General features: G+C 39.4%; 1 protein-coding gene across 3 annotated transcripts in view; it reads right to left on the bottom strand.

The window, feature by feature from the left end:
• Window positions 1–13,717, bottom strand: part of LOC117295745 (band 4.1-like protein 4) — a 44,846-nt gene that overhangs the window by 8,956 nt on the left and 22,173 nt on the right. For all 3 annotated transcript variants that reach the window (XM_033778469.1, XM_033778470.1, XM_033778471.1), the window contains exons 5-15: window positions 11,991–12,111; window positions 10,144–10,320; window positions 5,586–5,649; window positions 4,024–4,187; window positions 3,371–3,589; window positions 2,708–2,803; window positions 2,113–2,268; window positions 1,565–1,639; window positions 1,388–1,465; window positions 985–1,095; window positions 284–400 (exon numbers count right to left, since the gene is read on the bottom strand). In XM_033778469.1, the coding sequence (XP_033634360.1) occupies window positions 284–400; window positions 985–1,095; window positions 1,388–1,465; window positions 1,565–1,639; window positions 2,113–2,268; window positions 2,708–2,803; window positions 3,371–3,589; window positions 4,024–4,187; window positions 5,586–5,649; window positions 10,144–10,320; window positions 11,991–12,111 (1,378 nt within the window). The remainder of the gene's footprint in view (window positions 1–283; window positions 401–984; window positions 1,096–1,387; window positions 1,466–1,564; window positions 1,640–2,112; window positions 2,269–2,707; window positions 2,804–3,370; window positions 3,590–4,023; window positions 4,188–5,585; window positions 5,650–10,143; window positions 10,321–11,990; window positions 12,112–13,717) is intronic.

Here is a 13,717-nt window from a genome sequence, read left to right as displayed (position 1 = left end):
TATATGAATGATTTGTTTTCAGTTATGATTGGAATGACCAACGCTGTCCACCAGATAGATATAAAGCAAGTCTCAAGCCCCTATTCAAACATTTGTACATTTAAAGTGATTTCCCAAGGCACCCCAGACGGATCAGAGATAAGTCTGCTTTGACCTTAGTGAGTGCACTACTTGGGTCTTGTGACCTATCATGCAAGGGGTATATAAAAGAAAACAAAACACAAGGATAGACTTCTCTCACAAACAAGTTTAGGGGGCTGCGAGTATTGTCATTTAGACTTACACAACGTTTGTGTAGGGGATATTCCTTCTCTCTTCCTCAGTGTACAGTGCTGGGTCCACCAGATCCTTCTTGATATGTTTCTGGAATTCTACGTCGGTGGGATCATCAACCAAAACCCTAAAAAAAAAAAAAAAATATTCATCCATTTTATATATTCAATGGGATCCCAAAGGATTTATTTTTCTACTGGGGAAATTATTGTCTGTTCATTTAACTGATCTAACATCTTCTGCAGGTTTTTCATTAGAACTTCGTCGTTGTATTCTGTATAATGGGCATTAAGTCTGAGATTCAGACATATACCATGGCTGATTCATGGCCAGGACAGTCCACACAAAAAACGTTTGCAATTTATGAGAACCTTGTTGTCTTAAATTTAGTCAAAAGAGAGATTTTGTTTTCGACGACGGATGGTTCTGCGATAGTTTTCAGCCAAACGTTGTAATTTTCAGCACAACGCATATTCATCACAAGTGCTGTCAAAGAAATGTGGGGACGACCATCCTCAAAAGCCAACGCATGGATTGTGCAGATATCATCATTACCGTCGCAGACCCATCCGTCGTCCAAAACCAAAAATCTCTTATGTTTCATTGTGACAACGATGTTCTCAACAACAAAAACTCGTAGAGTTCTGACAAATTAATCTCACTGCTAAGCATTTTGGCACAGAGTGGATAAAAAGAAAGAATAAATTTTACCCATCTCGTAGTCTCTTGACCGTGATACCTTGACCTTCTCTTAGTTCACCTCGCTCCGATTTCTTCTCTTCTCTTGCCTTCCATTGCCCATCAGAGTTAACCATTCGTTCCCTGCATCAACAACAATCATTTATTCATTTAAAGGCCAAATCAATCTTTTCCTACCAAGTCGTATGTCAAATGAAATTGCTGATGTTTTTATTGGGATGTATTTTCAATTCCCACTAACGACCTGTCTTTTGTAACAGAAAATTAATGTAATTCTGTAGAATTCTGTGAATGAATAAAGTGCTTTTTTAAAAAGTCAAAAAGTCAATCAACAATCAATCAATCAATCAATCAATCAACCAATCAAGCAATCAAATGACACCCTACAACCCCATATCCAATGATCTTTCCTTACCTTCTCCTTCTCCTCCTATCGTCGTCATGTTTACTGAACTCAGATTCACTACCACTGCTTGCTCCTCGAGACCGAGATCTACAAATAATTCAAACATCAAAAGATTAAAAGTTCCACTGGGGTATAAAGGCATGTGAACAGTTTGAAAGGGTCTATAGATTGTTGACTTGTCCTTACCTTCTTTTCCTGTGTTGATGATGATGAGACTCGTGATCACTACCTCCATCTGATGATACGACAGATCGTCTCCGTCTGTAGAAATCAAATAAAACATGATGCAGGTTTTTAAAAAAGGGCAAAGATAAATTGCTGTCCCAATCATACAGTACACAAACCAGGGCGCAAATTTTACATCTAGGCCCAGTGATTTCAGTGTCGGGCCAGTAAGCTAAAGACAGGACAAGTCCAGTTGTCTAGGATTTTGTTTTTCAACTCAACATCTTCTTTAAAAAAAAAAAAAATGCTCAATGAGTTGAGTCTCACAAATATGGTTTTATATTCTTGTTTTTTTATGAATTTGATCTTAATTATGAAATATATATATATATATTAGATGAACGTAGTGACACGGTTCACATCATCATAATCGTCATCTATATATACTTCTTGTTTTTAAATGCTACAACTATTACTTTTGTATTTTTTTATATATTTTTTTGAGGAGGGTTAAAAAAAAAAACAGATTTTCAGTTAAAAAATGAAGAAATTACTTCTGTGGTACATACCTTCTTCTTGAACTATAAGCAGCCTCTGACTCACTCTCTGATCTATCACCATGGTGACGAGACGGACCGGGTGATTTTGACCGAGCTCGATGACGATGTCGGGAGGCTGAGCTGCGGACAGACACTGGGGAGCTACCCGGTGGTGTGAACAGACCCCTATGTAAATGCAAATTACAGATAGTCCTTACTAGAGCAATGCATTAAATATCATATCATTCTCTTTATGTTTGTTCTTCTTTAAAATTGTGGGAAGGTGGGTTGAAAGAAATAAAAACTAAAATTTTAAATTCAGTTTTTATTTGAAAATTTGCGAACTAACACGGACGGCTGTGGAGTGGAGTTTTGTGGAGTGCGACTCTACAAATTGGTGTACCGTTCACAACGAATAAGGACACCATGCAACTTCGAGGCATACGTGTATGGATCATTACATTCTGCTTTTAAAACATCTTTATATAAACACATTTTATAACAAACGGTTCTAAACGCTTTTCATTGACCAACTCGTCCGATCCCAGACAAAGTGTCCCTTAAAGTTAGAGTGTACAGCAGTGAAGCATCTCATCACCACAATAAGACAGATAGATAAACTTACATCCTTGCTTGCTCTGCATCTTCCCACGGTACAGAGCGTGTACTTATTCCTGAAGTTGGACTGCCTCGTCCACTTTGCCTACGGTGAGTAGATAACCTGAAATAACCAATCAACAACATTTATTTCCAAACTCCTCAAATAAATATATAAACACACTGTAAACAAAGTAATACAAGAACTTTTGGAATTGGGGGGCACATCTAAGTAAGCACAGCCTATGTAAGGGAGTGCCCATACAAAAACAACCACAATATAGTTAATACATACAGAACATACTGAAGTATTTTATTATTTGAGTGAGAAATTACCTCTTTCCTCAAAAATTATGTTACTCAGAGAGAGCCGTTTGTCACAATGTTTTATACTATCAACAGCTCCCCATTGCTCATTACCAAGTAAGTTTTTATGCAGCTAACAATTATTTTAAGTAATTACCAATAGACCCTATTCTCAACAACAGCGCACATATACGCGTGTTTCCTGTCCGCCATTTTGTGTGTAAAAACGTGCACAAAAGGATGGTACACATGTTTACGCACCTCCGAACAATGCGCGTCTACCATTTTCTGCCTTTTTGGGGAGTCCATTCCTGTGCGCTGCTCGTTGTGAATAGGGTCTATAGTGTCCAGTGCCTTTAAGGAATGATGAACAGTAAATCTTTACCTGTGGGCTGGTTGAGGGGATAATCTCAGAAGGATCCCATTAGGACTAGATGGATTATTATCGTCTATAAACACCGCATCGTCAGACGTTACATTCTTCAATGACATATCAGTCTGCGACAAACGACGGTTGTACTTCCGGCTCGGAGCTCGGTTGACTTGCTGCTCGGGTCGGCTTAGCTCCGATGACGCTTCTAAGGCCTCCCGTTGGGTGCGCCCTCTTTAAAGGGGAAATCAAAGGGGGTAAGAAATATTAGTAAAGCTATTACTGTCGATGGAAAATAAAAACTGGGTGTCCAAATTGTTCACTTACAAAACATTTACATGTAACTATAACAGATAGAACAGGTTGTCCAAATTTAAAACAGGGGTGTCCAAAAGACACCAGACACCCCTCTGGCTAACACTTTGCCAGTCTTCACCACAACAAATCTTCAACACAGATTAAAACTGAGCTGGAGATTCCTTTCACACGACAATATCTAACCCAGAGAAAAGTTAACCCAGTTCCATACAAACACCCGCATTGATGGGTTCACCCTTGTCCTGGGCAGGGTTAAATTTTACCCTGATTAAGCCAGTTTTAGGTTTGTTAATCCAGAGAATTTTTATCCCTGAAAAGTGTACATAGTGTGTACAGGTTATGATTCTTACGTATGTCTAAAGCTGGAGCCGGAGAAGGAGAGTTTTCTTTGGTGTATGGGTTCATCTCCAGCCTGGGGTAATCTGAAGAATGCATGCTGCTCTACACAGCACTTCCATAGGTGCTTGCAAGCAGAACGAGTAGATAGCTTGAAGACGCAGTCATCTTCATCACCCTAGAGTCACAAAATCACAAAAATAGTCAGTGTAATAATGTATTTCTGGGAATGTATTTCGTCGGGATTAAGAAATCCTGGCGGGATCCCGCTCATTTAACCAGGATAGGTCTTTCACAAGAACCTTCATTCAGGGCAAAATAGATCTCAGCCGGAATCCTGGTGGGATTACCGGCGGAAATATTCACAGCTGGGACTCAATACAGGACAAACGTTGTCTGAAGAAAGAGACCTTATTCCATTCATTGACTTTAACTAAAAAGGATGTGCTTTCATAAACAGCGCCCTCTACTGCCAAAACAATGCAGCCCGTATAGTGACTATAATGATGGTAGAAAGCTTCTTACTGAGGTGCTGTAGTTTTAAGAGAAATTAGTAAAACAATGTCACAAAAATTCATGTAGGCCTATTACGTATTTACCAGGACTGGTATTTTAGAACTCTCCAGAAAACATTGTCCATGTTTTTCACTTTTTTTCTCTCTCAAAAAAATAAAGAAGCTGAAACTTCTACATGACAGGATTATTACATTACAGTCTTATTCATGTCACGGCCCAAAAACTTGACCTATCAAAACCCTTTAATACCACCAGACAAAAATCAAGAGATATTTCCTTCAAATGTTCTAAAGAAAATATATAAAAATATGTGTAGAGTATATTCCATTCTGTTCTTGTCAAATGAATGCAGACCCCACTCATGTCAGAGTTAGGAATGCTGGTTTGTGGTCTATCAGGCATCACATTAAAGCCCATCAAATCAGCCATTACCACTATATGGGTCATAAATACACACCAACTTGTCAGCATTGACTACTGCAAGCTATAAATCTCAATCTCAGTTTGGACTCGAGGTTAACATCTTGGTGCTGGAAAGGTATAGCACACTGTGTTCGCAAAATTGTCTTCATTTTATGTGTATTGTTGTTTCAGTCAGGTTTTTTTTTGTAAAGGCGCTGGACACCTTTGGTAACTGTCAGAGACTTGTGTTCTCACTTGGTGTATCCAACATATGAATAAAATAACAAATCTGTGAACAATTGGACTCAACTAATCATTGAAGTTGCAAGAGAAAAACACATTTGTTGCACAATTGTGTGTGCTTTCAGATGCCTGAAAAAAGCTTCAGGCTTGAAGTCTTTTTCAGATTCAAATATTTTCAGCTTCAAATATTTGAGTAAGAAATTACTTCTTTCACAAAAACTACTTCCCCCTTGATCAGAGGGATCCCTTTCTCGCAATGTTTTCTACTATCAATAATCAGCTCTCCATTGCTCGTTACCAATTAAGTGTTTATAATAATAATCATTCTAAGCACAAGTGCCTTTAAATATCAATAGCAAGAGCCAAAACGTTGCCAGAATCTGTGAGTTTTTAAAAAAGACAACACATTACTTACATCCATATTCTGCACCACCAGAGTAAACTCTGTGTCTTTGAAGTACACTTTGGAGATGCGAGGCCTGTAAATGCAGGACAAAGTTTCTCGGGTTTATTCTCCTATTTTTAATCTCAAACAACAGACATGACTTTTGAGAACCAAGTCTTTGATGCTTACTTTTATTCTGGTGAAATGAAGGCTAAACCCTTATTTTAAGCAAAGTGCTGCTGTGAGTGTGCTCTTATAGTGACGAACATTGGATACAAAGTTAGACCCATAGAGTTATATACAAGAACTAGAGGGCGCCGAGTGATGCTTCGTGCACAAACGCCACGGGACCGTAAGATGACAAGCACGTCATTCTGCACGCGCGTTGAATATGAAATACACGTTTGAGTTTTTTTTTTATTGAACGCTCACGCAATTCTGTTTGTTCAACTTACAAAATGGCCGCACAGACACACACTGTGAGATGCCAGTTTTATCAACATAGAAAATGTCCGCCTGCGCGCATGCCGGAGCGCGTATATAGGCCAGTGCGCCATCTAGTTCTTATATATAACTCTATGGTTAGACCACAGATAAAGGTGGGTCCTTTGGTTTAACCCATTAGGTTTGTACATTGCCTTGATTCATATTAAAAGGAACAGACCAAGCAAAGCAAGGGCAAGACCTTGTTAGGCCTATTTTGATCGACCATACATGATTATCAGCAGACTTTTTCCAGGCCTTGATTTTTGTTCTTGAAGGGGCACAAGAATTCTATAAGGAAAGGTTCAATTTAAAATGGAACTTTGTCAAGGGCACCACAGCAAAAGCACAGGGCACCACAGCAGTTGATGTAAGTGCCATGGGTTATTTGGAGGCTTCCCCATTCATTCAAAACACTATGACAGGCTGTAGGCCTATTATAACTTACACTAATTTCAACTTATGTACTATTTGCTAATTAATTGATTATTTATTTTTTTATTTTTTTATTTATATATAAACCACAAGGGAAACTGACTGGGTAAATTTTGAAATGAGTTTGGGGGTTGAACAAAGAATTGACTAGAGTGGGATTCGAACCAATGACCTCCGGATTAACGTGCCGGCGCTCCACCAACCCAGGTCAAAATTACAGTTGAACCTAGTTAACTGGGGTCAACTGGTTCAACTGGATAGTGATCAAACTCGTCCATTTTCCATATTAACCAACTGGTTTGGACTAGGTTTAACTGTGTTCAACTAGATTGAAATTATAAACCAGTTGGTTTCTGTCCATTTTCCATATTTTAAAACCAACTGGTTTTAACTGTGTTTAACTAGTTCATCAACTGGTTTCAACTAAGTTTAACTGGAATTTTGACCTGGGAACTGAGCTATCTAGCCCTATATGATCCCCTGGCTGCCGCTTCCCAGGTTGTATCGTAATTTGGGTGTGATCCCTGGCTACACGGCAGTTAACGGTTGTATGGCTTCTGACTGGCACCCCCGAACAAAGATATTGACAAAATAGGTAGAGCGGTGGCACGTTAATCCGGAGGTCGTTGGTTCGAATCCCATTCCAGTCAATTCTTTGTTCAACTCCAACAAATTTTTTTTAACTTCATACAGCGTCCACATTGCAAGCGCCAAAAACAGATGGATAAAAACGTCAGTAATTAAGAATAAAATACCAGAGAAAGGACACAGTATACAGACGAAAAACACAATCACACAAAAATTGATGAACAGACAGCAGCACACACTGGGCCAGACATTCCCCACTAATAAAAATCCAACAAATTGATCTTCACTTTCATAATGACAGAACAGATACAAACTTTCTGAATACAAGAATTGGTTTACTACGCAGGGTCCAATGTATATAATGTTCACACTCGAGTTGATTGCACTTTTCATTAACGCCAGAGTCTTTTGTAACATCGTTTCTACCTCCGTGATTCAACCTAATACGACAGCTTCACTCCACTGCTTCTCAATGGGTCAAATGGAGCGTTCTCTAAAGTGACTCCAAAAGGGAAACCATAGGAGTCTTGTATGGGATTAAACCCCTCAGGTAAACAGTGCGGACAATTGGTTTCTTTTACCATGGTAACCACCTCCAAGTTACCTCTGCAGGGGATGGAAACCTTACGGGTGTACCCCATAATTTTTAGGGGCTCAAAAACTTGTCTACTATAGAACATTTCGAGGAATAACACAAAATTATAATGAGCTCGACACTCTGTTTTTCTCCTTATTTAGTAGGGTACCCCCCCTTACGACTCTGCAAATATCACCATACAAATCACTGGCCTCAAGCCTGCAGCACCTGTCCAGTGTTAATTTTCGAGCCCTGCTGTACTACACTACTACACAGAGAGAAAGCAGTGCCTTGGAAAGCTTAAGACGGGATACACAGTGAACGATTTCCCTTGTATAACAGAGCAAAATACACCACAAAATGTTTCAATTGCTACTCAAAAAAAAATCAGGATTTGCTACTCGATATTAGCATTCTTTGTGCACAAAATAAATTCAGTTTAAATTTCCTTCCTAATGCAAAATTCTGGGTGAAATCGTTCCCTGTAGTAGGTGTGCAACACTTTATGACTCACTGGATTTGATCCACACAGCTTTATAGAATACTATAAAAGATTACATGTATCCATGGGAAGGCAGTTTGGATACAAATCCCAGCGGTGTTTTGTTCTGCTCTACTGAATTTCTAACAACCTTGTATATTTTTGGTTAAACCCTCAGTCACCAGGCATTATAATCAAGCATGGCAGGAAGAAAAACACCAAGTGAAAGAAAACCACAGGAGTAGATTTTACCTTTGACTCACTATAATTGATTCGATTCTAAAAGGTCAGGCGTCAAGAAAGCAAAGTTTTTTGTTTTTTTTTACAAGAGTGGAATGGAAAGTTTCAGAAGTTATTTTGGTAACATAAACTAATTTCCAAATCTCAAGGTTAAAATAATATTTTATAAAAGCTGCTATACAAAAACTGAAACAACCTCTTTACACTTAGTCATGTTTTGAAGTGGCAAGTTGCTCCGTTTCAGGCCTCATGACCACCCACAGCAATTGCCATGGTGCCCTGTGTTTTGCCGTGGTGCCCTTTGCGATATTTTCCTTGTTGAATTGCCCCTTACCAACGAGAAAATTGCCCTGCCTCTTCAAGAGAGAAGGTCAAGGCCTGTTGCCTTTGTTTTCACTTTAAATGTTGGCAGAGGGCAACTTGTACTGTTGTGATAAAATGTATGCAGGCCTGATTCTACACAGAGGCAAAGAAGGTTTGCCTTTATGCCCCCTGGTCATTGCCTTAGTTCCCTTAAAATGATAGGGTGCCCTTTACCAAGGAGAAAATATCTTGGGTGCCCTTGCCCTTTCAAAAACGAAGAATAGCATTTCTCGTAAGAGTGATAATGCCCCACGTTATACATAATATTATGAGTCGTACATGTGCGATTGGGGACACTACTGAGTACATAAGACAGATCATACATGTACAATATTGACGCTTTCGGAAACATAAAATAGATTGTATGTATGACTTTTGCATTGAAAGAGTTAAAGGAACACGTTGCCTTGGATCGGACGAGTTGGTCTATAAAAAGCGTTTGTAACCGTTTGTTACGAAATGCACATGGTTAGAAAGATACTTTAAAAGTAGAATATAATGATCCACACAAGTATCCCTCAAAATTGCACGGTTTTCCTTTTACATCGCGAACTAACACTTTCGGCCATTTATGGGAGTCAAAAATTTGACCAAAACCACGCAATTTCGAGGCATATTTGTGTAGATCATTGTATTCTACTTTTACAATATCTTCCTAACCATATGCATTTTATAACAACAGTTACAGAACGCTTTTCAAAGACCAACTCGACCGATCCAAGGCAACGTGTTCCTTTACAGCAGTCCTTAGAGTATAGAGCAGACTGATGGACAGACCGGTTGCACTAAGCGTCATTGGCCGCCATATTTGATGAAATGTGCTCGTGTGTAAGGCTATCATTGGCTGATTTGAGAGTTGTGCGCAGCGCATACACGCGTGCCCTTTTCCGTCTTTTATCATCAAATATGGCGATCGATGCCGACTAAGAGCAATCCATCTATAGAGAGAAGGAAAAATTTGACACCAATAAGGACAAATGTCGTGACAAATGTTGTGGAAGTGTCGTGGCCGAGCGGTTAAGAGCACGAATTCAAACTCTGGTGTTTCTGATCAGCAGAGTGTGGGTTCGAATCCCCAGCCGTGACACTTGTGTCCTTGAGCAAGACACTTAACCATTGCTTCATCCTTCAGATGGGACGTAAAGCCGTTGGTTTCATGTGTTGTGTAACACATGTAAAAGAACCCAGTGCACTTATCGAAAAGAGAAGGGGTTTGCCCCAGTGTTCCTGGCTGTGGCTGCTGTATGCGCCGTAGCTCCTTTTAAACCCTTATAAGGTGCTACATAATTGGGTCTCAGAATTCATATCTGCAATAACCTATCTTTCTTGAAGTTTGTATGTATACTCAGCACCTTGAGTACCTTGTTTGGTAGATACGTGCGCTATATAAGACTTTGATAATATATAATATTAAATCTTACCAATAGTAGCGAGCCACTTTTGTCTTACTCTTGTAGACCACCACGCCCGTTGGTGTCAGACCCAGGAAGAACTCTACGTTATTCTCTCCTAGTACTGGATGAAGATCCACTCCATACATGTCTAGCCATCGTGCACGCTCAAGAAAACTTAGCTCGGCTTTAGACGGCGACAAACCCCTACAAGAACAGCATGAAGAGAGCTTTTATTTATCACCGTTGGTCTCAGCACTGCTGACTGAAAAAAACCTCAACAAAGTCTCATCATTCATAAAGTCCGATCTGCTATTTCTTCATCAATGTATTTTGTTTATCGCAAGTTGGTTTGATATTAATTATTACGGTATACTGTAGGCCTACATGAGTGCACCTGACGTAAGTCACCAGTAAGGAAGAGTGCAGTTGACTTAAATCGCCAATAAGGAAGAGTGACTAAAGTCGCCTGTGGCAAAGAAGTAAGGTTATGAGTGCAGCTGATATATAGGCGGTAAAAATAGTTGTTGGTTAATGCATGGTGTGGCATGGTCTTATTTATAAAATGTAATCAGTTTCAACAGTTTATGAACGAATAGTTTTCAACAAATCCTGGCTGTGTATCATTGGCTGTGTGTATTACATGAAAATGTTTTAAGTTCAGAAAGGTTCCCATGATAATATCTAGTAGGTGAGTGCCCTTACTTAAACCATGGAGGTAGAATTAGAAAAACCTGTTCCTTTCTCTATGTCTAAACCATTGAGGTAGAATATTGCATGTGGTTGGCCATGCATTGAGTGGTATGCTTCATCACTACATAGAGAGAATCACATCAAGCTTGTTGAATGATTAGGTGGTCTATAAACGCAAGGCCATTTAGACCTATTAAACTTATTTAACAAGACACACCTGTGAGGATGTAACCACCATAATTCCCCTCTAGGGAAACATCAGCCAATGTAATAACACTTAAAAAACCAGCAGGTGTTTGATGATAATTAAACATTGCCAGTAGGTTTAGAGCTATAAGACCAGTTGGGTATTCCCTGTGGGCTGGGAATGGCAGAGATACTATAATTGAGTTACTGTTACAGACTGCAGGTGTCCTCATGGGGTGACATTATAAGGTTCTGTACTTCAGTTCACAGCCAAATTTCAGAGCTGCAGAAATGGCTGGTTCACAATTTTCTTGCACAGCAAAAATAAACAGGGCCCAATTTCATGGTTCTGCTAACCACCGAATTCTGCGCTTACCATCACGATTCCCTGCTTACATGCAAGCGCTGAATTTCTGTGCTAGCCTTGTAAGCGTAGAATGCCTAGTAACGCGTGCGCTGAAGCAAAAGTTCGCTGATAACCCGTGAAATACGCTTGTCGTACGCACAGAATTTCCTGCTTCTGTAAGCGCCGATTCTGTGCTTACGGTAAGCAGAGCCATAAAATTGGGCCCTAGACACCTGGGCCCAATTTCATATAACTATTAAGCAGATGATACCGCTAAGGAATTCCTTTGCTTAGCAAAAATTGAGTGGGGCACCAGTCACAACAATGTAACCTGAATGGAATTGTGGCTGGTTACCTGTTTATGTTATCAACTCTTTTTGGTGCTTCGCAAATTTATGTGCTTACAGGCTTTATGAAATTGGGCCCAGTTTGTAACCTCATTCTAGTAAGCAAAATTTTGTTGTGCTTATAGAGCTATACTTTTAGTGCTCCGAGCCGGGGTCCGACTTACTTCTTGTGACTAGTCACGACTCAAGTTTGACACAAGTCGGGAATGATTTTTAATTCCCTAGATGCATTGTGGCATAATATTTGCGCAGGCGCAATATAGTAAAGTTCTCTCAAGTGAAAAGGGCTTAAAAACTATACTCACTTGAGTTTTTTATGTAGCTCCGTGATATGTTGCTCCAGTTCCGGCGTTTGACTAGGGATGAAACGGAACTCAGAGATGTAACCATCTGAATGCCTCGCTGGGTCGTAATCACCAAGCTCAGCTGTAAATGATCAACGCAAATATTAATAAAAATAATAAATTATTCGGTGCGCATGTCCGTCACTCAGTGATGCTCAAAGCACTTTAACATAGTATTTTCCTGCAAGGTATGATATGTGGGACTACGTTTAAAGTATGAGACCTACTCCCATTACATAGCATCATGTTTAATATGGCTTACAGGGTGCTGTGGTGCAATATTGCTGCCAATCAAACCCAGGACTGGGGTAAACCCCTTTCTCTTTTATGATAAGTGCACTGGGTTCTTTTACGTGCGTCGACACAACACACGGGACCAACGGCTTTACGTCTCATTCGAAGGTCGAAGCATTGTGGCTTGAAGGACACAGGTGTCCTGACTCGGACTCGAAACCCACACTCTGCTGATCAGAAACACCAGAGCTTGAGTCCGATGCTCTTCACCGCTCGGCCATAACACGCCAATGATACATGTAGGCCTTCTTTTGACCTCAGTGAGGGGGAGATGTTTTTGCTTGTGACATCACCAGCGAATAAGAAAGGATCTTGTCCAGAATATAATCTATATCATTCATCTAGGACACTTTGAAACGCAAACTTGAATTAATAATGGCTGATTAATATATTATACTGAAATCTTGAAAAGTTGGCTGAAATAACAGTCAGTCATATTAGTCAATGAATCAATGTTTTTATAAGCAAACCCAAAAGAAAACCCACCCACATGGCCCTGGTGCTATTTTTATAATTTTGTTCTCATCTATAGACGTAAGACCTCTTTCACATGGTGGTGGTCACAATTCTTTTCATTCCACACACAATGGTGTACTAAAAATAAATGTATAGGTCTACTTGAGGTTTCTCAGTCGACTGCACAAAGATTTCATTGCAAAAGAAGTCTTTTTGAGAATTGGTCGACACTATAAGTAGAAGTGCACTGAAGAATTTGGGTGTATATACAAACGAATTTGCCCAAACCAAATAAATAGTGTTACAGTATAGGCCTAACGTGTCCACCATATCTCAAAATGGCTTTAATCGCGTAGACGCTAATTCATAGAAATGGTTATTGGTGTAAAACAGTATAATTCAGAGCAGAAATTAGGTGATAAGATCGTCCAAAAATGCAATATTGTTTAAATTTTTTTTTTTTTTTTTTTTTTTTTATTTTTAAAGTGCATGCATTGTTTAATGTTTGCTAGTGAAAAAAACTTGCAGGAGACCCAAAATGTTGGTTCACTCGTTCGGCATGTGGGTACAAAAAAAAGGTTAAGAGAAACCCTTGCAAGTACATGAGTACATGGAGAGCAAGTCATAAACAAGCATAATACACAAGCCTATACAAGTCATTCAGAGTAGAAAAAGACAGTACCAGTAGAGAAGACATATGAAAAATGGCGCCCTCCCATGCCCAACAAGTCTATTATTAGTATTACTCTTATCACATAAAATAAGTTCATACTCCAGTGTATAGTAGTCAATAGAAACACTTGTGGCATTCAGACAACAAATTTGCCAAGCTCATTAGCCCTTATCTAGGGGGTTGTATCGTGCAAACCTCAGAGTTCAGATTTTCAGTGAGTCTCAAAATGAACAATATTTACATTTTATATGAATGTGATGTACAA

Source organism: Asterias rubens, chromosome 10 (assembly GCF_902459465.1).
Source record: "Asterias rubens chromosome 10, eAstRub1.3, whole genome shotgun sequence".
NCBI classification, from domain to species: Eukaryota; Metazoa; Echinodermata; class Asteroidea; order Forcipulatida; family Asteriidae; genus Asterias; species Asterias rubens.
Note: the sequence above shows the minus strand (reverse complement) of the source record. Positions and strands in the feature narration are given on the sequence as shown.